The sequence below is a fragment of the Cheilinus undulatus genome, linkage group 16 (assembly GCF_018320785.1).
Source record: "Cheilinus undulatus linkage group 16, ASM1832078v1, whole genome shotgun sequence".
NCBI lineage: Eukaryota > Metazoa > Chordata > Actinopteri > Labriformes > Labridae > Cheilinus > Cheilinus undulatus.
This window is the reverse complement of record NC_054880.1, coordinates 33,201,312-33,229,203: the sequence shown is the minus strand read 5'-3', so window position 1 is coordinate 33,229,203 and position 27,892 is coordinate 33,201,312. Positions and strand designations below refer to the sequence as shown.

Here is a 27,892-nt window from a genome sequence, read left to right as displayed (position 1 = left end):
ATCATTAAACTTTAAAGTGATTTAAGGACTGAAGTTTTAGGTCTGGACTACGTTCATATCAAATCACCTGTGACTATCAGATATCCTTCTCACCCTCTTCACAACAACATCATTCAGTCATTGCCTCATCCCACCTACTGCCATCAAACTGTACAGCAGCAGGGGAAGTCAGTTTGTTTTACATCGAAAGTAACTACCTTTGAACTAGAGGTGGGCAATCACAATCTTGATTTTATCACAATTTTTCATTCAATTTTTTAGACAAATTTGTAAGTTAATAACAATAAACAACCCTTTTCTCTGTATAATTTTTCAAATAGTGTGTCTACAAGTCAGGTTTTTCTCTTCTGCAACAACCTGTTGGCCAATGCATAAATATAAAAAAAAATTATAAGAATTTTAAGATATACTCCCTGACTCTGTAGGTCTTCTCCCACAATTTATTTAAGTTCCAAACATTTATTTTCCTGCATTCTGATCTATTTCCTTGAACCAATTTCTGGATTTTCTGCACCACTTTAGAATTATTATGTGTTTGTCCTCTTTTGTGTTTATTATTCTACTTTAGTGCTTTTTTGCACATTTTAACACCTTATTATTCATTTTAAAGCATGTGGAGTTTGAATAGAATTCCTTCTGCTGAAGCTTTAAATAAGTAGCCTGTTTATATGCATTTTTATATCACATGTACTTCAGCCTTGTTTACAGACTGCCTAAAACATTTTCTAATGAAAGTTGATGTCTGGACCTCACAAGATCACTGCTTCCCTCTGTAAAAGATGCTGATATTATAAAGTGTGGCTTAGTTAAGGTTGGATAAATAAAATGGTTTTGATAAAATAAAGTTACTCTTGCTTGGACTTGACAGTGATGGGGATATTGTTGCAGCGATGACAGGTAAAGTTGCGCTTCAGTTGAGAGATAAACCGAGAGAAGGATAAGAAGACATGTTGAATAAGCCGTTGGATTTTTGTTGATCAAAATAATATAAAGAAAGATTTCTACCTTGCCAAAATTTAGCACAGTAAATATCCTGATAGTGGGATCACAATATTTGATGTGTTATTTTCTTAAATGATTTAATTTAGCCTTTCTGTCACTTTTTGTAGCTGCTTCTCTGACCTTGTTAAACACCACAGCCCACTTCTTTGAATCATGATGGACTTAAATCGAGCAGGTCATGAGTTAAACACTATTAAACAGCTGTTCTAGCTGCTGTAATACGAGTCACTGCAGCTTGTGTTAAAGCCACAGACAGCCCGACTGAGTATGATCGCTTCATGTTGCTGTTATTACAGCTGTTAAACTTACTTTATCTCATTACTGAGCTTCACATTGATCACACAGACGCAAACAGGTGACATCTAGGTTGTTATTTGACCGCTTTGCAGAGTTCAAATAATGCACACATCAGAACTGATGATATTGGATTGGATCTGGGCCATCTCTAATTTAAATTTGCCTAGTATTCATACTTGTCAACTGAATTCTCCAGAGATGCCACTTCAAGTTTGTTGTCCTTTATTAAGAGATAATAGAATGTTTATTCTATGACATATTTGAGTACAGGCAGTGTCTCCTATATTCTCATCTCTTTCACCGCGGTTTCGCAGCTCATTGTGTGTCAAAGCTTAGAGGTGAATGGGTCTCTTTGCCCCTCTCCTCGTGTCTGTCGGTGCACTCGGATGTCTTTGGGCCGAGGGTGAGCTGAGACAGTGAGAGGCGAAACTATGAGGAGGCAGAGATGAGGAGATGGTGTGTAATGGTTCCACGAAAGGAGAAAAAGAGCCATGGCTGAATGGTTGTGGTAGAACTGCATGTGTGTGTGTTTGCCTGCAGCCACACTCTCCTCTCAGCCAATCAGAGCCATTAGCAAACCACGGTCACCATCTCACACACATGCACACAGTGTGTAAGCCTGGAGATGCCCTCATTCAAGGTTAGAAACCACCACTCTCTGGCTCCCTGCTCACCAGATGTGACTAAGACTCGTTTTAAAACATCTTCTCCTGCAGGGGAAAGGAGGAGGAGGTATAAAGAGAGAGAGTAGCGGTTTTAGGAGAAGGGTCTGTCGAGCGTTTTTTTTTTTTTTTCTGTTTTGTAAATCTGGTTCTACTTAGCCGAGCCCTGGAACACATTTCAGAAATTGCAGACATATTTTTTCGGAGCGGTTTTTGGGGAAGATAGTTAACCGGCAGTAATTTCCAACACATGGCAGCCGTCATGTGATATTTTGAAAACACCAGGCAGACGGGCAGCCCCTCCTCCTCCCTTACTGTTAGCCTACACTCTTTCTGTGCCCGTCCTCTGTCTCTCACGTTTGATTTCCCCATCTGTCTCTCATCGGTGCTTAATGTTATCTCTCTATCCCAATCCCTTACTTCAGCACCCTCACCTCCCTTTCTCTCTTCTTCTTTTAAACCTCTGTTTTCCACATCTGTTTGCCCTTTCATCCCTGTCTGTTTTCCTACCCATCACACTCAGCGACTGCGCTCTCACTTAGCCTGTATTGTATATCACTTTATCCACCCTCCTCTCCCTCTGTGCCTCTGTCTTTCTCTCCACATAGTAAAAGATAACTGTCATGTAAAACACAAGAGCCTTTACTGTCTGTTGAAAATTGATTTTCCTCTTGAAGACAGGTATATGATTCTTTTAAGCGTGGACAGATACAAATTGGTTGAGAGCAATGGATTCCAGCCAGCGTGAGGTAAAAATAAAAGCAGACACAATTCGCCACTTTGGGCATGAGTGCGCATCGCTGTTATTGATGTATTTGTGTTTACTGATTGAGTGGATGCATCAGTGGGTTTAAATTGTGCTACAAGAGTCCAGCAGTCCACGGAGGGTTTGTTTGTGTACTCTTTCCACTTTTTTCTTAAGTCTGGCAGAAGAAAAGCTTTCGGTTTCCAAAAGTACACCCCCTTCAGAGAGACTACTGAAGTGGCGATGTAGTCAAGTACAGTCATCGTTGTACCTGAAAGGGCTGTCATTGAACGTGCTTGTGTTATTGATGAACGGGGAGATGAGCGATAGTTCTTTCTTGAGACAGTGAACTATCGCTCATCGTCCAGGATGTACAGAGAGCGGCACGACTTTGAAAGAAGAGCTGTAATTGGCTGTGGGAGCTGGGAGGCGATAATTGGGATCAGCTGGCAGTCAGCTGATGATCGCTCTGTGTATAACTTCTGTGTTCTGCATGATCTAAGCTAAACTTCATCATTCAGGCCCTGTGCAACAACACTGTAAATGTGGTGCCAGTCCCTCCCATTTCCCTGCTGAGAAGTTTCTAAACCTTGATTGGAGTCCACCTGTGGTAAATTGAAGTGATTGGACATGATTTGGAAAGGGTTAGTGAGGGGAGAAGGGCCTTAATAAGAGACGTTTCCAAGACCCTGATGGTCACTGACAGAGATCTTGTGTGGAGATGAAGTTTTATGGTTTATTTGGGCATTGCCTTTCAGTGTCAATCATGATTTTGGTTTCCCACACTCATGAAAACAAGATAATCAAGATTAAACGAGTACTGTACGTACAGTGTTGTGCTTGTTTTTTGTGGTAAAGAGAATGCACCCTTCCTTCAATTACCCTCCCTACAAAACAGATCTCACTTTGATTTAAGTGAGGAGCAGAGGGAGTCAGAGCACACACTGTGGTTAGTTTGAAAAGAAAAAGATGATAGAAAGGCAGCCATTGGTTTCCTGGGAATGAAAAGTACAGTAACACTGAGCTTTTCAAAGTGAAAGTCCCATCTGTTTTTTTACTCTATGATGAAACTACAGTCATATTTTTCCTTCAATTTTTGTCTGTGGAGGTTATTTAGAGTAAAAAGTCACTTTTTTCAGAGTTCCTAAACCCTTTCTATGGGTCTCTGTTTAACATAGATTAAAAATTATATTGTTACAAGACCAGAGGTTTACTACAGTCATTTAAAATGTTTAAAAATCCATTATTTTTCCATCTTTCTCTGTCTCCCTTTGACTACTGTATTTTACTTCTATATATTAAAAAGCACCAGTGATGAATATAAATAAGACTGTTGACTAAAAGCTGAACCCCTGTAACCTTTAGAAACTTAAAACACGTTTAAACAGGAAGTGTGAACCTTGTTCAAAATTGACAGTAGCTTCCTTTTAATAGAACTAGTTTATCTTATCTGCAGTAATGGTCTGAATAAGCTCTTCTAAGATGTGAACTTGCACAATGCAGCATACTACAATTTACAGTGTTATCTTTGGTATTTTAGAGGATAAAGTCCTCAGCCATGCAACCGAATCTGCATCACTGCAGCAATGAAGGCATTGCACTAATAGTGAGTGAGGTTTAGAAAAATAAAGCCATATGTCGTCAGCGTAAGGATGAATGTTAAGTGTTTTGTGAGAGTTCTTTGTCTGCTGGCATGGAGTCATCTCTGGGAAAACACCCAGATCCATTTGGGTTCACTTGGCAATTTTCAACAGGCTGGCTTCCATTAGATGGCCAAACAGGGCTAACCAAAGCTTACATCTGATTTATATTGCCCTATTTTTCCTTAACAGCTACATTTAAATCATAATTTGACATCATGCAGAAGAAAATGACAGGCCAGCTTTATGTAAATAAACAAGGATCTGATGGATTTTCTAAACATGAGCCCTGCAGTGGCCCGTGTTTAAAAATGTCTGATGGTAATATATTTCAGTTCAGTTCTTCCTGTCATAATGCCAAGCTCTGCCTTTCTCTCTCTGATGTTTTCTTTACCTTTACCTCTGTGTGACCCACTTCCTTTGCTCCTTTTTCACTTTCCCTCTCTGTCTTTATTTTACAAGACCCTGTAGTTCAATTTTGCCCGGCAACAAGATGTGGCAGGAATCTGTTCAATCTGAGAGAACACGTAACTGGCACTGTGAATCACTTTTATTGTTCCTTAACACTTGCTTCTCCCTCTCTTTCTCTGATAGAGACACTTTATTCCAACAGATGGGTAAAGCAGACATTACTATAAATCTATTTTTTCAGGAAGAGCGAAGGACTTCTCGTGTTATATGCCACATATGTTTTATCTTCTAGTGTGTGCTCCAGTGTGTGTACAGTCAGAGGTGTTTCAAAGGATTTGTGTTTCGTTTATGCAGTTTTTTTTTGTTTTTGTGTGCAGACATGCACGCGTGTGCGCGGTAATGTTTGTGTGATGGAACAGATGGTGTTCAGACCTTTGTGTGCGATTGAGAAATCTCCGTATGTGTTTGCTGGCTTGACGAAGTGTAAACACACGATGCTACACTGAGAGAAAGATACGGAAATGGAGGGAAATGCAAAATATGTGAGCAGTTTATTGTAGTATTTCTCCTTCATAACCTCGTACTTATATCAGGGCAGGATGGTGTCACCGTTTAACGAAATGAAGACAGAGAGCACTTGAAAGTGAAAATATCTTTATCTCATAAAGTTTCTCTGGATACAGTTTTCCATCCTTTGTAGTGGTTCATTTAAGCACTGCAGTAGAGGAAAACATTACATGTTAAAACTGAACAGAATACGTGCATGCATTTCAGTCAAGTTGTACTAAACGTCATGCATGTATGTGCTTTAGTGAACTCAGAACATCGCTCCTACAACCCCCCGATTGCCGACAATTGCCCTGACAGTATGGTATGCTGTGATATGTTTCGTTATGTTATCTTCCATTAACTTACATTGTGTTATATTACTAAATTCGTTCATTTAAAAAAAATTAAAGTTAATCTGCTGTGATTTATCATCATTAATCAGACATTTGAAATACTACTGATAACTGTAAACTAAATCAGCAGACAGACACATCAGGTACAAAATATTTCTGTTGTAAAGTGAATGTAAACTGCTTACCTTAACGCCTCTCATCTTCAACTGTGCTGATGGTCTGTAGTCTTTGGTGACTAATCCACATCTGCTGCACTCCACCAGTGTAGGTTGACTATGGTTTGATTCTGTGTTGGTGTTAGGGTGTTTGCTAACGCACAACTTCTGTTTTATCTAAACTTCAATTCAGCTGCTTTTTAAATCAAAATTTGCTGTTAAGCAGACCAGGGGCTAAATCCTTACTCATCACTTTCACCTCGTTGCCCCCAGGCACATAAAGGTCCACGACTGGAGGACTGTCGGAGCAAGTTGTGGTCAAACTTGGTCATATCATTAGTTCATTCCTTCACGTTTGCAACTTTTCAAGCATTTATTTTGGTAGCATTGCATAGTTGCCGGCAGGCTCCGACTTAATCGCTCCTCGTCAATAAATCTTACATGCATAATTGGGGAGTGATGAGATAACATCTTAAACCCCCGGTCAGAGCCAACAGGTGGGTGCTGGGGTGGAGGTGGGTTGAAGCAAGAGCGCAGTGCACTCCAGGGTAGCAGGCAATTGTGAGCAGAGGAAGAGACAGAAAATCTTGCAGCTTAAATAGACCACTGATTTAGGAGGATGTGAGTCATGTGATTTGATTAGATTCATGTCAGGTGTGAATCAGTACTCAAAATTACTGCCTGAACTAACTCAAAAGGTTCATCACATTTTGCGTTTATTTTTTTAAACCACTTAGTATGGCCGGGTGTGATATGACACAGTATGATACGCCTTATGGTCCCCTTGGTTAGAAATGTGCCTTGGACTCTAAATGCTGCACAAATGTGGTATGAAGTACAAAATACAGCAAAAAATAAAGGACAACATAATGTCTGAAAAATGAAAACACCATGGCACTGTTGCACAACCCCACTAGCCTCAAGTAATTTTGGTTCAAGTGTAAACAAACAGGTTTGAAAATGATTTAGAAAGGGTAATCCTTTAGATGGCAAAAGCTCATACTGAGACCAGAGCAGGGGTGTCCAAACTATGGCCCTGGGGCCAAATACAGCCCTTGAAGTGTGAATTTAATTGGATTGGGAAGTGCTACTGTGTTAATTCTGTAAACAAACATTTTGACTAGATGATTTATCAGTGTTTTTTTGTCTTGACTTAAACCAAGACAACACTGTAAGTTCTTTAGTACAAGGAGAGTTATTCTCATTCTGACAAGGGCGGAGCCAGGCCCCTGAAATCTGGTTGGCCTCTTAAACATGTTATTTAGCAGACTCTTTTATCCAAAGCAATGCACATCTGACAGGTAGAAAGATGTTCCAGGAGTTAAGGACCATGATTCGAACCATCGATCTCCCATACCAAAGTCAGCAATGTAACCCAATGAGCTAGCCAGCCTCATCAATTAACTAGCCATATGAGTATTTCCAATCATTGAGCACATCTTTACCCGTATTGGACTGGATTTGCTAATGTGAGGTTTATGAAAGTTGCCCCACCATCGTTATAATTTTCTGTATGTGGCTCTCTGTAAAAAAAAGTTTGGACACAACTAGACTAGAGGATAAGAGACAGGTCAGACAATAATAGATGTGCAAAGTGTAATGTCAAATTAAATGATCACAGATTTTAATGCATGGTTAAGACAGCTCATTTGGTGATCATTTTGGCAGACATCATCAGGATTTTGTGCATTTTGTTCACCTGGTGAGGTGTCACAGAAGGAGAGAGAAAATACCAGAGTAAGAGAAAGAAGTAGAGGATGAGAAGAAGATAGAGAGAAAGAAGGAGAGGGAGAAAGGAAAGAGAAGTTGTAGTGATGATAGTGCTGCTCTCCTCTGCGTTTGCTGCAGAATAAGAAGACAGAAATCTCATCTATGTGTATGAGAGAGAGAGGGTTGTGTTGTTTGCCATTCCAGCTGTGTTTCTGTGTTTGTGGATCGGTGGTAGGGCGTTGCATCCATACATCTTCTTGACAAGCGGGTGGAGTTTGATGGGACATGCTCTGCATACTGCTCCATCTGGCTGCTGATTATTCTGCGTATGTGTGTTTGTTGGTGTGTGATGGGAAGAGGAGAGAGGTTACAACTCTTGCATACCGATGGATTTCTCTTGTTTCTCTGCCTACACCGCCTGAATCTCAATGGCTCCACCTGTCCCTCTACGGCGTTCTTTAACACATCCGTCCTCTCAGTCTCTCCATTTTTACATCTCTCCTGTGTGCGTGTCCCTTGCTCCCTCTTTTCACATCTGTACCCCGCATATAGAGCAATCAACACAAGCCACTATCGCAGCATCTCTGTATCGCTTCATCTATTCCATTACCTATCCGTCCCGCTCCCTCACTTCACACATTATTGTGTTGTGTGTGGGTAAAACACACCCCGAGGCACCATCTTTGCACTCATGGGCATATTGCGGACATTAGCGCTCAATTCACAGGCGTCCTGCAGCTTCTCATGGTTTTCACTTCAACACCTTCACTTCAAGGCATTGTGCATGTCTCGATTACATGTTCGCCTGCATGTGCAGGGCATAAGCAGGTCACGTTTGTGTACACTTTTCCATTTAACTCCATAATGATGATATCTGATGTCTGACTAATGCAATCTTGTGCTCACACAGGCGCCGGTGCACGGTAAATTGTTTATGTCACAGCCGCCAACTCTTGAAAATTCACCCAGCGTGATTGAAATCCATTGTCGTTTTGAAGAATGGGATTTGCCTGTGTGAAGTAGTCTCGAGTGGCATATTACCGCCGCCGTTATCACATCATTTTGTAGGCCTCCAACTGTACGATCACAGCAAACACACACACACAAGGCAGCAATCCTGGCTCATGAAGTGTGTAATTGAGATGGTTTGACTCTATCTCCATGATGATAGACTTTGAAGTCACGGTAGCCTCTTTGAATAATGTAAAATAGCAAGGTTAGGCGATGTTGTTCCCCCGTTTGGCGAGGTGATTTGAATTCAAAATGACCTCACAGCTTTGTGTTGGTGATGATGAAATGCGAGGTTTTGATATTACATTGTGTTTCTGCCTTGAGTTGTGGGTTAGCAAAGTCGTCTCTGTAGCGTATTGAACTGTTTCTCAGGGACCGCGATCCTCCTAGATATCTTTCATTGCAACAACCTTGTTTTAGGCGAGTGATGTAACTTGTGTGTAACCTTAGAAAAAAAAAAGGCGTGTATGAAAAGTCAGCGGGGGGATAAAAATCTCCTGTCTTTGAGCTTGGCTGTAAGAGGGTTATAGGAGTGTGAGGGAGAAAGACGAAGACAGACAGAAAGAAAGAAAGGGAGATTTTGCAAACATTGAGGATCACGTAATCACAGACGATGCAAACGGCTGATGTAAGTGTGAAGACATCTTTGTGAGTGGCAGGTAGTCGTCCAGGGTTCTGCCTCATTTCTACGAGCGTTCAGAGTGCCTAAAGGGTAGACTGTATCAAGCTTAAAGAAGTAACAAACTTTAGCTTGTTAAACTAACAGGGATCTTCATATTAACAGAGGTGAGGGCAGATTTAATATCAAATAATAAAGAGAACACTAAATTCAAAGCATAGTTGAGAATACTGGGTGCTCTGGAACCTGTGAGTTTATTTTCTTGTGAAATTCAGAGAAATTTTACCCTTCAGCTGACTGAAGCTCTCATACTGAACATGTCTTTAGCTGATGTACTCACAGTGTGAAGACATACAGTCTCTGAAAAATCAGGAGCACATTTTTGGTCATAAAGTGCCAAATAGAGATGTTAAAAACACCTTTTAATAAACTGAAACATCCATCTGAATTTTAAAAAATTAAGGCCAGTTTTACAGAAATACAGTGCCTATAAAAAGTTTGCACCCCTTTGAATGTTTTAGTCTTTTATTGATTGTATAAATTAATCATGATCAATATTATTTGGCTTTTTTGACAAAAAAAAGAAAAAATTCTCATTAATGCCAAAATGAAAACAGATTTCTGCAAAGTAATGTCAATTAAATAAAAATATTTCATGTCAAATAAGTGACTATGTTAATATTTACCTCCTTCAAGTCAGTATTTAGTAGAGTTACCTTTGGCTGCAATCACAGCACTGAGTCTGTGTGGAAACATCTCAATCAGGCTTGCACATGTGGACACTGCAGTTTTACTCAATTTTTCTCAACTGCTCAAGGTCTGTCAGGTTGCCACAAATTGTCTGTTGGATTGAGGTCTGGGCTTTGACTCGGCCCCTCAAGAACATTCATCTGATTGACTCTAAACCATGTGTAGTTTTCTCTGTATGCTTTGGCTCATTGTCTTCCTGGAAAATAAAGACTAAATAAGATTGTCCTCCAGGAATTCTTATTTCTCGCTGCAGTTTTTTTACCCTCTACCTTTACAAGCCTTCTAGGGCCGGCTGCCGAGAAGCATCCCCACAGCATGGTGCTGCCACCGCCATGAATCATGGTGGGGATGGTGTGTTTTTGGTGATGTGCAGTGTTTGCCATCTTGTCTGACAGCCATGGAGTTTCCCACATCTTTTGGCAGCTCTAGTCCAGATTTAATCTGAGTTTTCTCCAACAGTGGCTTTCTCTTTGCCACTCTCCCATAAAGCTTTGACTGGTGAGGAACTCGGCCAACAGTTGTTGTATGCAGAGTCTCTCCAATCTCAGCTGCTGAAGCTTGTAACTCCTTCAGAGTCATAGGTGTCTTGGTGGCCTCTCTCATTCGTCACCTTCTTGCATGCCCACTCAGTTTGTGAGGACGGTCTGATCTAGGCAGATTTACACTTGTGATATATTCCTTCCATTTCTTTATGATAAATTTAACTGAACTCTGGGGATGTTCAGTGACTTTTAAATGTTTTTGTCTCCATCTCCTGACTTATTCTTTTCATTGGCCTTTTCTCTGAGTTGCTTGGGTGTTCTTTTGTCTTCATGGTGTAATGGTAGCCAGGAATACCAATTTTTAAGTGACTGGACCTTCCAGACACAGGTGTCTTTATATTACAATCACTGAAACACATTCACTGCACTCAGGTGATCCTCATTACACTAATTGTGAGACTACTGTGAGACTTGGCTGGACCTCTGTTGAATTAGGTCAGTCACTTTACAGGGGGTGAATATTTATCCAGCCACTTATTTTACATTACATTTTTTATTTAAATGACATTAAATTGTAGGAATCTGTTGTCACCTTAACATCTTTTTGTCAAAAAGCCAAATTGTATGACCATTATTGATTTTTAAAATCAATAAAAGGGTAAACATCCAAGGGGGTTAATACTGTTTATAGGCAAATACGTTTGGGTTTTTTTTTTTTTTTCAATTTATAGTTAAAGCTACTCCCCCTATGAGCTCATAATTCAGTCAGATATCAGTGTAATTATTTCTGACTTGTAGGCGATAATAGCTTGCTAACAATACGCTAAATACATGTAATGAGGCATCACTGAAGCCCTCGTATCCTCATGGGTTTCAGTCTCATCCAGACTCCTTCTACAAACATTTGCACTAAGAGCTCCTTTATGATGCAGATAAAACCACACAGCAAGTAGCTGTTGTGAAGCATTAATCTCTGTCATCCATACACATGATCATCAATAGGTTTGGCACCTCTACTTGCATCGAACGCACAAGTGAATCAACACACATTTGAGAGGCTCTTCTGTTCCTTTACAGCTAATTGCCGCCTCTTCAATGAGCATCCTCATCCTCCGTCGTCCATTAATTCCTGGACAACAGCACTTCTGAGAAGTCGTAAAGCGAGTTAGGCAAAGTCAAAGCACTCATCAAACCCTTTCCATTAACGCTCCACACATCAATACCTGTCCAGTGTTGAAATAACATCCATCGACTGGCCGCAGATCTTACTTTACTTACAGTACAGAGTGAGCGCGAGCTAACAGGGCTAATAAATGGACAATAGATGTGCATTAAGTTCAGCCATTAACTTTTAACAGACGTATTAGGCTGGACGAGGCTTTGTTTTCAAGGTTGTTTAAGGTTGCTTGTTCAGGTGGTGCTGTTTTAAACTGCATAATGCATGAGGTAGCAAGCGTTTGCTGCTCTTCAGCCTAACTCTGCTGCTGCTGTAATAAATGAGGAATATGTTTTCGTCTGCATGTATTTTTTATTTCAAAGTATACAAAAGACACATTTGTTCATGAAAATGAGCAAGCATCTATACACCCCGAGTTCTTATCAATAATGTGCTGCAGTTGTGAGATGTATTTCCATTTTTCCAAAGACTGGCTCAATTACCTGCGAGAGTGTGTATTGTTATTGATTCAAGTGGCATAGAAGCTGTTAGTGAAGGAGGGTGCAGCCCTTGTTGGTTAGAATAAAGCTATTGATTTTATTCTGCTTATATGCTTTGTGGTGCGTTCAATCTTATCAGAAGCAGAGGGGATTCTGGGTGTAAATCATGAAAGTGTGCGTGTTTGTGAGCGTCTGGGTGCATGTATTTGCTGTGTACATGGATTTCACACTTTATCCTTTATCTTCTTCCCCTGAGGGAGCGTTGAGTTTGAAATGCTTTCAGGGGTTTACGTTTCTCTCATCTCCCCCTGACGACTGCCTCTCGATCCTCGAACTGACCCAGGTGTTAATCCCCAATTACAAGCCTGTAACCAAACTCATCTTTTCATGCTGCCGCGGGGCCTCCGGCAGCATGCGGGACTTCAGATGGATCTGGAGTTCAAACATTTATGCTTTTTTTCTCCTCCTTTAAGAGCTTTATTCATGGATTCAAAATGACTTTACCTCTCTTTTATTTGCAGTTCACTGAGAAGTCTACAGAGCCCCCATGGGCAGAAAAAATGAGTTTTAGATACACAAAGAAAAAACCCTCATATACAACAGAAACTATCACGTGAGAATGACAAAGTCTCCTGTTTCACAAGAAGGTGAAGAAAATCACTCAGAGTGAGAAAGTTTGCTGCTGCTTTACTTTATTATAAGTTGTATGGACCTTTGCCATTGCTGCAGAGAAATCTCAGAATTTCACATGCATAAGCAATAGCTTTGCACATAAAACTTTCTCATATAAAACATGCAAAACTCCCTTGTAAGAACACAGAACCAACTAGGTTCTTGTGAGAATATAGAATATTTGTCCTCCTCATTTGCAAGAAAAGCATTCTGTGAGCACATAAAACTTACCTTTCTTATTATAACACAGAACCTTCTAATGGGCACCTAAAACTTTGTGGTAAGGATACAGAACCTTCTGCTAAGAATGTAAAACATCCTCATAAGAACATACAACTTTCTCATGAGCTGAAAACTTTCTCCGAAGGACACCAAACGGTCTTGTAAGCTCATAAAATCCACTATAAGAACATAGAACCTTTGTACGATCACGTGAACATTTCTTCTTTATCCTAAGCACAGGTCGGTCACTCGTGTACATTCCCCATAGGAGCCTGTCTTAAATGAGCATGTTTGCCACATTCCAATAACGAAAGACCTGTTAATTTATTTAAAGGCATTTATGTCATCACTAGTTTCACAAATGAGTGGCATCGTGAGGCGCTTTTATGCCATTTGAATCAAGACTTGAAACTGGGTCACAGATGGTCTACTGGTTAGGGCACAACCTATGTACCCAGGCGTCCCGGGTTCATAGGGTTCAAGTCCTGTTCAAGTGCTGCTATTACTTTATCTCTCTCTCTTTTTTTTTAATTATTTTTGGTGCTTTTTTGCCTTTATTATGACAGGACAACAAGACAGGAAATACGGGATGGGAGAGCGGGACATGCTGCACACAGCGACAAGACAAGACTCTATCCAGGGACCAGTGCATCGAGGACTACAACCTCCGCACATGGGTGCGCCCTACCACCCAAACAAAACAGGCCCCCTGTACTTTCTCTCTCTCAATCCAAGGCTGAATTAGAGCTCTGGCAGCAAGTGTCAACATCTTCCCCACATAACGACTCTGAAGACATGAATGTTGTCTACGGGTTTAATAATGTTGGAAGTTGTGAAACTGTAAATAAAAAATATGATGTTAGATGACTGAAGTGTAAATGCACTGTACGAGGAGTCATATACAAAAGCATACTGTCAGTAGCTAACCTGATCCATCTGGTAAACCCTCCATAGATGGTGTTTGGGAAAGGGCAGAGCCTTTTAAAAAAAGACTCAGAGCTGTTACTGAGGTGCGCCACTACCGAGGTATAAACTCCATAAAGAGCTGCATAACGCGAACCATGGTGATTATAGACGTGTCAGTACACAACATTTGTCATTTTTGAAAAGAAAACAACTCACTGCTGTTCTTTGTTCTTCTTTTAATGAAGAAATGTCATCAAGTTCTGATAAAACTGGTGCTAGAGCAGCATCCATGCTGATGTCTTCTGCCATAATTGCACCGGTCTCTTCTCGCTGCTTGCATACATCCCAGCTCTGCCGCGCCTGAAAGTACTGCCCCTCATTGCTGATTAGTCATGTCACCTTCTAACCGGGCCCAAACAGTTCAGATGGGAGCTTTGCAAGCTGGATTTGCCAGCAAGAAACACGAAAACGGGCGAATCCATCTGCTTAGCAAGGTTAGTCAGTAGCAGTACTTTAGTAAATTATTCTCAATAGTAGTACAGTTAACAAAAACTTAAATATCTTAGTATTCCAAACCATAGAAACAACAAACATATAGACAATGCCTCGAAAGATGAGTGCAGAAGGCAGATGCAGGTGGATTGTGGAGTGTCTCTTCCCATGTGCTCTCAATGAAAATAAAACTATTTCCTGTCACATGTTAAATGGAAACCTAACTCAAAATCGGCCACTAGGGGGCAGAGGAACACATATGTTACAGCTGTAACAGAACACCCTCTGCAGTTTTTATTGCCTCCGCCAAGGAGGTTATGTGTTCGGGAGGGTTTGTTAGTTTGTTTGTTAGTTTGTTTGCAACATAACTCAAACGTTATGGACAGATTTTTATGAAATTTTCAGGAAATGTCAGAAATGGCATACGGAAGAACTGATTAGATTTTGGGACTGATCCGGATCACCGTCTGGATCCAGGAATTTTTTAAAGGATTTTTTACTATTGGGAGATAGGGCTAATGGCGGAGGTCTGCGCTCTCTGAGTGCTTTTCTAGTTTTAACTGTGCTGCATGCTGCATGCCCTTACTTACTTACATACTAAAATACTTAATACATGTAGAAAATGTATTAATTCAACCTTTATTCAAACATGAGATGCCGTTTAGAGCATGCTCTCATTTCTCATCTTAGGAAAGAATAATACACTGAGTCTAGTGGTTTAAGAGAGCTAGCTGTGCTATCAGTGTTAGAAAAGTTGGAGCATGTATTTTTTTAAGTATTGTGGTTTTAGTACCATTGGGATTCAGTTTGCCAACATGTAAACCAGGCTTGGATAACCCACAGCTCTTAAGAGTAAAGTTAAAGTGTGATTCAAAGGTTGGATGGTGTTTTATTGCTCTGGAAGGGATTTAAAGAAAAGAAGTGGGCTTTTCAGTGCTATGTGTTTGTTAAAGGATTAGTGAGCATTACCCCAGAGGAAAAATGTGCCAGTCTTCCTCATTTTTCTGAGTCGATGTTTTTCTAATGGATTATGTTAAACACATTGTAAACAACCTCAGGTCAACATTTGATTTATGATTACGTTATCATTTATCTGACTTTGTTATCAAGCCACCAACAATTACAGTTCTTACAGGATGATCTGGATCCTGTTGAGTCCTCCTGTCTAACAATAGATCAGGCAGACTAACCACATGGTCATTATATGATCTCAAAGACTGAGAGAAACAGCGTGAGTAGAACCGTGTGAGCTTCTTTCTCTTTTACTTGGGTTAAGTGTAGCAGCTCTCATGTTGGACTGGATGATGATGAATTACCTTGGGCCCTGTCACCCTGCCGTCCTCCTTAATGACCTTGTATTTTCATAGATCATATTCTGGACTGGCATACAGGATATGATAGCTGGCAGCCAGGAGTAAGACTATATGTTTCCACTCACTGTATCCTGACGTTATAAAATAAATAGACTTTCTTTACTCGGCTGAAATTAGAGCAGTAAACCCTTCTGAGTTAAGAATGGAGGATGGCTGTGTGTGTGTGTGTGTGTGTGTGTGGGTGGGGGTGTTTCAGTGTGTGTGTGACGGAGGAAAAGCAGCACATTGAATAGTCTGTTCTCTCCATCTTCCCTTTAGGTTTGATTCCTTCTTCACCTTAATTTGTCTGTTCTCTGTTTTCCTAATAACTCTTTTTTACTGATGTCCACCAAATCATGCCCCTCTCTTCAATTTGTCTTTCTCCGTATTTGTTGAGTCAATACTTTTAAGTTTGGAAAGTTCGGTATTATATCACTTCATTTATAAGCAAAAAAAGGAATCCAAACCCTGAAGTTTCAGAGACTTGACTTAAGTGGACTCATCTTGGTAATCCTTAAGCAAAGTAAGACTAAAAGTCTGCAGTGTTCTGGTTAGTTTAGGTCTGCATCTGCATGCAAAAATGTTTCTTAATGTTTCATAAATTAGATTCCTTTTAATGATGTTAACATTTTTCCTTAAAAAGCCATGACTCCGTCTGCTGGGAGTCTGATAAACCCAACTTTCCCTGTGACTTCTTTTCTTGTTTATACTTGGTGTTTATGCCAAAGTAGCTTTAACTAAGGGTTGATTTATTGTCATTCTACCAGTGTGACTAAGTTTTAAATGTTAGAAAATGATGGAAATAAACTAAGCAAAAGGCCATTTATACATTGCATTAAACATCCATTTCAGTCAAAAACACTCTTGCCATACATTTAACCTTTTTTTTGCACAATGGATATACAGTTTTACTGGGTGAGTCAAGCAACATGCTTTGACTTTTCAGGGACAGCATAGCTAGAAACCCCATATGGATAGATACATTTATGGCAATGCATACTGAATAAATTAATTGTATTTCAAAAGCAATTAATCCATAGTAGCACAAGTCTGAATATGAAGGTGTAACAAGCTTTAGTCTATAACAGAGGAGGCTGGAGTGGAGGAGGTTAAGCTTTGCCAGCAGCACCAGTGTGGTGCATCAGTATTAATGCAAGCAGGAATTATTAAAAAGCATGTCATATTTAAATTGATCGCTGTTTTAAGAGGGAGAGCTGTGATTGGTTGTGGGAGCTGGGAGGTGATAATTGGGATCATCTAGCTGTCAGTTGATCACGGCTGGGTGTACAACTACTGTGTCCTATATGAACTAATGCTCAGCTTTTTTTTAAGCATTTGGATAGTTGCATACAAGTTCAACCAAGTTTACTTTGGTATGTGTCCTCAGTGTACAGTAACAGTATCTCTGACGCCTGCCCAATTAGCAGCTCATACATTATTTCTGGCTTACGGTGGTTTATTTGGCAGTAAGAATGAAAGTGGATAAATTATCCATGTAGTGCCTCAGTAACAGCTTTTCTTCCTCATTTTGTCATGCAGGAAACAGTTTTAGACTATCAAGTAAATAAACCTTGTAGGGTTCTGGTTAGATTCAAGCCCCATGATGAGACAAGGCAGATGTGAATAAATCACATTTTTATTAACCAGTGGACTACTGAAGGTTATGACAGCTGATGGGGAGATCTTTAACATGTGCAGAACACGTAAGCATCTACACTACCAAACCAGTCAGCATGAAGCGGTGTCGGCATCATGGGGGGCATTCACAGGCCATACCAGCACGACTCGCACAACTCAGAGCTGACCAGCCAGCTTTGGGCACTGAATCCTGAAAGTAACTTTTCTCTTGATGTAAAGATTATAACTCACATTGTGGGCCTTACAGGATTGCCTGTGACTGAGACACAGTATGACGTAGCTATAGAGTTTTTCAACAATCACAACAAAATGAGGGAGACAGGACAATACAGCACATCGTCTCAAAGTACCACACATCTGACCACACTGCTTTCAAACATGCCCTGACTTTTGGAGCCTCCACTGCAATGTGTAAAAAAAAATCATTCTCTACTCTGAGATTCATGATGTTGGATAATAGACGCTTAATACTTGGCGTAAGAAAGACCTAGCAGGTTCAGCTAAAGAGACTTTACCAGGAAACGCAAAACAGATTAGAAGGACACTGTTTCTTGGAGGTCCAACGCTTGCTGCATCCATAAAGGTAAACATTTTTTAAACTTTTTAAAAGGTTTAATGATTTTTGAAGTTCATTTAAAATGGTAGCAGTGTGAGCACGTGATGCATATAAAAAGGGTGCCAAGAAAAATGGATTAAAGAGACATGGCTTTCATACTGTATACAGCACAGCTCCAATTGCATGGGTGAAATATTAACTTTGCAGCATGTTCTGAAGTGATACCAGCTGTGTTGTCGATGGCAAACATATGAATGAATATCAAAGTTATGAATGGTTTGTGCCCTAGCACAGTTGCCATACCTCCCCTATTTAACTTGTTCTAGTGCCGGCTCTGGCATCCAAATCAACCTCTGTTTGCAGTCTGAGCTGTCAAATATCTCCACTATGCACTGTGGTGCATCTACACCTAGCATTATTAATTACCATTCAGCATTTGCATGACTAAAACTGATGTTAATCCATGTTAATGCAAGGTGTAAGATAGCTTTAAAGCAATCAGAGTTAAAGGATAGTCAGCTGTGGATAGTTAGGGGGAATTATCTTTACAAACTTCTCACAAAATTCATTCACTCTTGCAGTTTAATGGAATATAAATATCTCAAGTAAAGTTTTCTCTACAGAGCTTGCTTTGGAAAATTCAGTGCTTGGTTTGGGATCAGACTAGTCTCATCATAGGCATTGGCTTTAAGCAGGAAAAGAGTCCCAAAAGGGAGGCAATGCAATCCACAGCAATGCATCACCATGCAGAGCATATTTTCTTCTCCATGCTTCTTTCCAGACATGGCATGTAATAAAATTTTAAATATTTACATTTTATGGAAAACCATGAACAGTGCCATGAGCTGAACAAATAAAATGAGTGAAATATTTGCATGCAGGTGCAGCTGATAACCCTGTAAGGCGTTGTTTTATAACACAAACCCTTTTCTGTCTTCTGTAGTTAGACTAAAAACAATGGCAATGCAAGGAAATGGAAGTCTTGGCAGGAAGTCATTTAGCACTAACGGCTGGCTACACTAGACTAGGCTACACTTGCTCTTAGAGTCTTAAATGTCATTAGCTATTGAATCCCCAGACTGCCAGCACAGTAACTATTAATATCAGCATGTCAGCGGCTGTTTGAGCTTGTTGTGAACGGCTTTGTTCTTGGAGATTTTTGTATTTGTGATGTTGTGATGCAATCACTCTTGAAAAGAAATCATTGCTTATTTTTATGTCACTATTCTTAATGCTTCAACAGGCCACTCTTTTCATGGTTCTGTTACCAAAGCAGTTTGGTATTGTTTCATTCATTTGCATCATATTCCATATTCTTATCCCACCAAGGGTCAGCATGCAGAATAAACAAACCCGACCTTTATGTTCAATCTGCAAAAAGATGTATGGAGCCTCTCTCTTTTTAGAATTTCAGACATCTCCATCCCTCACTCGCCTGCCTGCTAAAGCCGAGCTAGCGTGACTAAAATACTTAGTCACAGTGCACCTCAGCAGCAGCCAGCCACTGTGCGACCAAGGCTTGGGCCTAGCTAACAGGCTTAGAGTATCCTGTCTCTCTCATATCAGAATTCCTCTTTCATGTCACCTAAACCTAACGCTGCGGATCCAAACTGTGGGCATGGGAGGACACTTCAATCACGCAGCTTGCAGTGCAAACACATGAATGCACAAACACTGAGGGACATTTGAAATATCTAGTTACATGCAGAGTATAAGATCACATAATAGGGTACATATGCAAAATACATACACTCCTGGGGTCTGGAGGGAATATGTGTGACAGGGACCTTCTCTTCTCTGGAAAATTCTCCCTTGCCACCCTGATTCCAGGGTGTGTGTGCTGAACATTTCCGTATCAGTGTGTTTGAGTAAAAGCACAAGCCCCCTTCATGATAACAGCTCCATGTTCCCAATGTCAATGATAGCACTTGTGTTTCTTTTGCAGCCCTTCCCTTCCCTCTCCATCCTCTTTTCTCTCCTTTTTATGATCTCTCCTCACAGTGTGCCTCAGAGGTGGTTGATAACGGACTGTTAACTCTAGGGTAGCCTTGGTGCTGCCATTATTAAGGGAAGTTGAGTTTCTTATCCTGCTGAATATGGGCTCAGCCCTCATGAAAGCCAGAGATAAAGTCTTGTTGTTGTTCTCAGACTTATGAAAGGGTCTCTAACTGCTAAGAACAATGCAGCTGACTCACAGGGGTGGAAAATAATGAATTACATTTACTCATGTTATTGTAGTGGATTACCTTTTAATGTGCACTTATACTTTAATGAGTTGTTTTTATGTAAGTAATTTTAATTTTACTAAAGCATTGTTTAGGGGAGTGCTGTACTTCATTTAACATTGCACCCTCCACCCCTTTTTTTAATGGTGGCCTTGGTAATGCTGTATACCCAGGTAAAATGTGGGGGGACTGTGTTGGTTAAAAAAGGAATACTGCCCATTCATATTCACCACTTCTGCCAAAAACTGTGAAAATAGGCATGTCATCTGCAAAAAGGTTGCTTTTTATTCTTGTTTTGTGTTAGATTTTATTGAAAATGATGCAAAGTTTCTGGTTTCAGTGTCAGAATTTATCTAATATATAAGAAGATGTTTAGCCAAAAAATTAGTATGTCATGAACAAAAAAAATGGTTTCATTGAAGTTTAATCCCTCACCTTTCTTCTAATTTTTTTCAAGAAACGTATATGGTTAAGTTTGGTGTGCTGTTTCCATGTATGTTCATACTTTGTGTCATGTTTTATCATATTTCCTCTGGGCAGTCTGAAAACAGAATATCAGTGTGTTATCTGCATAAAAGTTTAATTTGGATTTGGTCATTATTTGTCATCTTCAGCCCTAGAGGTGTGAGAAGTTAATCCAGAGAAATCAGCACATCATCTGCATACAAGGTTATTATGAATTTAGATTTTGGCAAATTCCTTCCAAATATCCTATTTCATTATTATTTTCTGTGTGAGTTGTTTCAGTTTGATCACTCTTTTATTTTTCTGCTGTGCTTTTATATAAGCCCTCTTTTTAAACTCTAAATGAAGTCAGGTTTTGAATCTTTGATAGTATTTGATTTATGCCCTGCTTCGAATAATCAGATGTGAATTCAGCATCCAGGGATTCAAGCTTTCGACCAGTGAACACCAGTGAGTGTATGGATGTGTTTGTGCTCGAGTGTTTGATCGCTGCAGCAGAGGGGAGTGTGCTCTTTGTTGCTGGTTTGCATGCAGGATGGCACAGATGGTGGTGGAATGAACAGTGGTTGTAGATTTACGTTGCTCTCTTGGGTGTCGGTCTGTAAAGTCTCTCTTTTATCTCCTCATTTCTCCTCTGACAGACTCAGTGTTTGCATCAGTGTCACTGTAGCCAGACATATTAGCCTAAACTATTCCACCCCATAGACACGTCGTTATCAAGTTAAGTTCTGCTGCCAGACCGTGCAATTTACAATATAGATATCCTACAAGAGCTCAGATGTAGCTTGTGATATTTTAATCTATTCCTAATAGTAAGAAGCTACTGAAATATTATTCCTAACTTTCCCGGTCTCTTTTTTCCTTTAGATCGCACTGGGAAGCACTCCACCATGCCCGACTCACCTGCGGACGTCAAGACACAGTCCAGGTTGACCCCCCCTACCATGCCACCTCCACCCAGCACACAAGGAGCCCCCCGTAACAGCTCCTACACCCCCACCACATGTGAGTTAAAACACAACATAGCTCTGCTGTAAAGGATTAATTATTTGCAAAAGCCTTATTGGTTTTAGACTTAGACAATATATTGGTTGTCAAAAATGTTCAACCCTTCATTTTTGAATAACACTTAAAAATGATCATCTTTTTATTTTTTACCTTCATGGTAAAGTGAAGCATGTGAAAGAAAAGAAAACAGATACACCGCCATATTTTCAATAGTGAATATATTCATTTTGTTTTAATCACTGTAAATAAATTTGAAATCTGTGTCTCCTGACAACATCTCTCAAACATCAAATTTAATTTAATTTCCTCATAAAATAAAAGCGTTAGCAGTCTCAAACATAACTTTCTAGTAAAGCAAAGCTCTTAGGTCCTGTTGTCAATAAAGCTCAAGTTTCACTGCAGGAGAACCAACAGAGCCCAAACCACTTAAAAGATTCTGTTTGGTCTAAAATACCTAAAATAAAAAACCCGGTCAACTTCCGGCTGCATATTTAAATGGATGAATGAAAGATCAGTCCTCGAATGGCTGCACTCAGTCAGAACGTTGAGGAAAGGGTGGTGAAGGATGGGAAGAAGTGCTCTTAGGGAAAGTGGAGGTATTTCTAAAGAAAAGCTTTGCTTTGGCCTCAGAGACTTGTGCTATAGTCTACTGGATATCTACTCTGAAAATCACATATTTTATCTTTGATGTCTTCATTAAAGAGTAACTAAACCCAGGGTTTTGGATGATGCGCATCTACTGTTGGTGTCAAAAAAGCTTTTTTAACCTCATGGCTGGGAGAGGGAGGGATATGCCTCATCATACAGCCTAAAGCCCTTAAGCCCTTTTTGCACAAGATTAGTATTACCTCTGGACCTCTAGTCATTTTTAATAATTGCCCAGGATGTCTGATTTTAATCCCAGTCAAATCAACAACGTCTGTAGTTAGCTGGCTACACCAGTGAGCTCGTCACCACATTGTCCGTTTTGTATCCCAGAATGCATTGTGACTGGGCTGTGACAACCAATGGGTAGCTGGTCCATTGTCATGTTATGCTTTGCTGAACAGCACATGTGCACAGACTTTTAAAATTAAGAAGACAGTCTGAATGACTCATAACAGAGAAATAAACACAGAGAGGCTTTAATTTGTCCCTCAGAGTGACTGCACTTTAAATAATGACAGTATGTATAGGACATGAGAAGACAACATCAACTGCAGAACCAATACGCACGCCATTGCATTTTTGTTTGAACTTAGGAAATAAGAATTTACTTTCATTGCTGTAACCATGCAATGTTTTCCTTCAGAATGTCTGTAAATTTGAGTATGTTACAGTCTTCACTTATCTCATGTGAATGCACACCAAACACTGACTTTAGGGGGTAGTTCACTTATTTTTAGAGGTCTGCAGATAAAACTAGTCCCATGCAAATAGTACTTTGTTGCTGTTGCAGATTCTAATTTTAGCCATGATTTCATACTGTACGCATCCAAAGTAGACTTACCATGATCCAGATGACGGTATATGCTCCTACAAAAGATGTTTGTTAAGGGCTACAGCAATGACCAAAGAACAGATATTCTCTCCAAATTTAGGGGCAGTGTCTTCAAAAATCACTTATGTAGAATGTTTTGATGTCTGGCATGTCCACGTGTGTAAAAATGTCAGAGAAGTTCACAGCCAGGCAAAAATTTGCACCTGTGAAGGGGCTTGTTTGAAGATTTTATGCCCCGTTTGACGCATGACTCAGTGGATGTATGAAGCATAAAACAGGCTTAAGAGTTTCTGATTTTGGCTGCTATTGCTAAAGTTAACAGTCATTCAACTGAGGAATGATTTGGTGAGACTCCCTTCTGAAGCCACCGCCACTGAAATAAAGGGCAGCCACTGTTGATCTCTGTGGTGACAAAAGGGTGCATCACCAAAGTCACCTACCTCCAAATCAGCCATAGAAAAATCATAGAAAAGTATTTGCAATATCTGGGTTTCAGATTGTACTTAAATGTTGAGATTTGGACCCAAGCTGATCAACAGCTGTAATAAAAGCACAAGTTTTCAGCTGAGACATGAGGTCTAGAGTAAGGATGTTCCTAAGCATCTATTTCCGTATTCGGCTAAATTCTCATATAAACTTAATTTAATCGACTAGCCTAAAGATGAGAAAATCCCTAGAAAACAGTCAAATTCCTCACAGGGTCAGAGTGTCAGCTGGTGTGACGTTAGCCTGATATACTCGCTACAGCAAGGCTAACAGTAGAAGCTATCGCTGCCAGCCTTCATTCCTCTTTGCAGATTAATATCCTGCTTTGATATGTGGCCTCTTGTCACTTCAGGTGGAATGTCGGGTTCAACCCTCAACAGCCTACACACTACTTTATTACCATCTACTACGTTAAAAAATGGTCATACCTTTCTGTTCCTACTACACGCTAACCGCTAAGCCACCGCTGAGCTTCTCATGTCTGTGAAGTGCCAGACAGGAAGGCAGCGGCCTCTAGTGGCGGGAGGTTCGTTACTGTTTAAAAGAGCATTATAGACCAGGATTTCAAGCCTTTGTTTATAAAAATGATAGGTAATTCATTTAACTGACTCGTAAATCCAGTGCTGGCTAATTTGATAATAAAATAAAAATAATAAGTATAATAATATATATAATATAACCATTTTAGCAATTAACTGCGCACATCCCAAGTCTGGAGATCTAGTTTCTACACTTTTAAAGCCAAGCTGTCCAAGCTTTTTCCGCTCAGGGCAACATACAGAAAATGATTAGGATGGTGGGGCCACTTTCATATACCTCCCCTTTATGATATCAAGGTTTGTCAGTCCAGTCCAATTTAGATAAAGATACACTAAGTGATTTGATATGCTTTAAAGTTGAAGTAAAATAAGGTACATTGATGAACTGTCATGTCAAAATGTTTATTTACAGAATGAGCACACTAGCATTGCCTAGATCTCAAACTAAAACACACGCTAATCCAAATTAATTCATACCTTCTTCACAATCTATAATTTTTTTCAGTGTTTCCTAATCGACAGACAGGTATTGCTTTTGTTACCTTCCCGGACGAGCCCCCAAGGTAACACAAAACTTTACTCATCTGTCAATAAGAAAACATGTTTCAGTAAATGTCATTAGTTTCTCAGTTTTTTTTCTGTCCATAACAGTAACATGAAAAAAGTTAAGGTTTCAAAGTTCTTTGCAATTGTGTGAACTCAACAGTCTTTGGAAAAGTTAGCCATGTTTTTCTATAAGTCCTTGTTAAAGGTAGACAGGCTGATTGGTTGTATCTCACTTGGTTATAGCAGACTAAAACTGTTTATGAACACAGCTGTGTGGACACACCAGAGCGGATATACATAGGTTCATTCACTGAAGACTTCCCAACAACATCGATCCTTCAACATCACAAGAGCTCCTTAACAAGTTGCATTGAGCCTTTCCAAATCAGCGCCGGCATCCAAACAACTCACCAACAAGTTCATTAACGCCCATGCTTGTAAACCGTTGGAGCTTTGCCATGACGCACACATCGCCTCTGACAAGCAAATTACACCCCAGTATTCACATAAGTGCCTGCTTATCACTTGCATGAAAAGCCCTAGAATCAAAGAATCCAAGGACCTGCAGTTAAAAATGCTCAGAGTGTGCATTAAAAGGGCTGGTTGGATGCAAAAGAGGCATTATTTCATTCTCTTTCAATCACTTCGTCCTTTCTTCTTATCTCGTGTTTACTTTCTCCCCGTCTTTGTGCTTGACTGTCAGTCTTCATTTCTGTTTCAAATGCTCACACTCCACAATTAACATTTGGGCTTCTGTGCAATGAGGGAGGAAAGGGCCCAGCTCTCTCATTACGCACGCTGAAGGTTTTAACAAAGCAGCATGCTTTGATTTCCACCCGACGTAATTGTTAGCAGATGCAGTTTAGAGTATCTCGTCTCTCTCCTCTCTCTTTACAGCAGCGGCTTTGGACGACGGCCAGAGAGGGAGTGAGTGGATCACTAGTCAAAACCTAATCTCATTAGAGGGAAAGCTTTATGCCGCCGTGTATCTCTTTGTACACAAACTACCCAAAACACACATAAACATGCACTGCCTCGGTGCTCGGGCTCGACGGGGGGTCGCACTGGCCCTGCTTGTTTAGACTGGAGAGAAAGGGAGAAGGAGGTGCAGGGAGGCAACATGCCTCAGAAATATGTTTTTTTGTGAGAGGATCAAACGAGCTGCTGTGATTAGAAACAAATGTCTGGGACTGTGGAGGGTTTCAGAGGAATGTAAGTCATTTCAAATCAGTGGTTTGGTCCCAGAGGAGCTAAGATTTAGTGCGTCTTAGGTTGGGTTTTAAACTAAAGTAATGGTATTGATTTACTTTTGGTTATCTCACAAATTAAGCATGTTTGATGGAGAAATTATATGTCCAAAAAAGCAATTTAAACCTCCTGTGAGGAGTTCTAACTGGTTATGAAAGGACCAAAATTAATATTGATTCCTCTTTTGATCTGCAAAAGCAAACAAGACCTTCAGCTACAAAACTCATTTTTCCAATTTTGTTAATGCCTAAGACTGTGGACACAGGGTAGGTTTCAAAGCAAGTGATTAACTGCAAAAAACACTTTTTTTAAAACTTTTTCCTCAGCAAAGCTTTGCATCAAGGTATTTGTCTGCATGACAAAAGATTTACAGGACCAACACAATAACTCTCATCTCTGTGTCCTTATTTCACTTAGTAACCAACGGCAGCAGCCATTCTCCAACGGCGCTCAACGGCGCTCCCTCTCCCCCCAACGGTTACAGCAACGGTCCAAGCTCCTCCTCTTCATCTTCCCTGGCCAATCAGCAGCTGCCCCCGGCCTGTGGCGCCCGGCAGCTCAGCAAGCTGAAGCGCTTCCTCACGACTCTGCAGCAGTTTGGCAACGACATCTCGCCTGAAATCGGGGAGCGGGTCCGCACATTAGTGCTGGGTCTGGTGGTGAGTAAAGTCGCTCTGCAGTTCACCGAAGGGAAAGTCGACACCGGCCCTTCTGTTAGCAGGAATAACTCAATCCATTAGCGGCCCATTAGAGAATCATTCTGAGCGTTTGTTCAGCGTGCCGGAGGTACCAGATGGAAGGGTTTACTGAGTGAAAAAGTTTAAAAGATAAATACTTATAATACTTTGAAATACTTAGCGCTGATTATGAAAACCTCAGGGGTATTTCTCTAAGGCTTTATAATTCTCTCATGGCAGAAACCTCACCCATCTGCTTCCTTTGGGCATGAATGTAAAATAAACACTTTAGCAGATCTCTGCCTTTAGGATTGACATCCATCAGTGCTGCAAGTCTTTTATTCAGTGCAGCAGAATGCTTGACGAATAAGGGAAATATGGCCTCCTCTGAGACAAAATACAACATGGGAAATATATACCATAGTTTACTCATGTTTGAATTTATTTAATCACATTTATATGAATCAAAGTTTACAACAATATAACACTGAAAACCTCCAGACTGCACAGACACTGTCATAAATCCTGTCTCCATGTTAACAGATGGGACATGGGTCAGACTAAAAAGTTAGACTGCACATCAGACACATTCTTTTAAACTCTGATTCTTTTATGGTGTTGCTTCACATTTTCAGATCCTATAGATCCTGGTCCTTTTTCCTGATGTAACTTAATTTACCTGTTGGTGCAAACAATCCTTCAACTATAAATCACTTCCATTGCTCCTGTAAACGTCACCTTATTAATGTGTTTCTTTAGACTCAAAGTCAGTGAGTCTAAAGCATTTTGATGGTATCTTTTGTCTTTAAATCTCCATAGATATGAAATCAATTTAAAAAAGACCACTATTCCTGATAGTTTCAGTAAGAATGACTAAAAATTTGATCTATTTGATAAAATTCTACCTGTCAGCCATTGTTAGGAAATGTGATGCATCATAAGCACATTCCCCACAATCCACGCCTGATTAAATCTGCAGTTTTATGTCAGCTTTCCACTTAAAATGCATTTTCTTGCCTAAGAATCGAAACAAAAGGCATATTTCCTGCACCTGTTTTTAACCAATCACAACACGGCATACTAGTATCACACCCAGTGATCATCAGCATAACAGTCCCAGATTTGTAGCTGAATAGGTGGTTGCAGTATGGGCAGTAGGAACTAATTTCACTGTTATTGCCTGGAAAAATTACAGACACTTTGAAAACGAAATAAATACCAGTAAAGTAGTATGTTAATCAGAGCAAAATGTTTATATCAGTTTAGTTTATTCAAAATTCTGGCCCCCAGATCATCTGTCAAGAAAAAAGCTGGCCCATGTACAAATGTAGTTGATGA

At 40.1% G+C, this 27,892-nt stretch overlaps 1 protein-coding gene across 4 annotated transcripts in view; it reads left to right on the top strand.

Moving 5' to 3' along the window:
* Positions 1–27,892, top strand: part of runx1t1 (RUNX1 partner transcriptional co-repressor 1) — a 99,655-nt gene that overhangs the window by 35,974 nt on the left and 35,789 nt on the right. For all 4 annotated transcript variants that reach the window (XM_041809447.1, XM_041809445.1, XM_041809446.1 and 1 more), the window contains exons 2-3: positions 21,438–21,575; positions 26,295–26,536. In XM_041809447.1, coding sequence (XP_041665381.1) covers positions 21,438–21,575; positions 26,295–26,536 — 380 coding nt within the window. The remainder of the gene's footprint in view (positions 1–21,437; positions 21,576–26,294; positions 26,537–27,892) is intronic.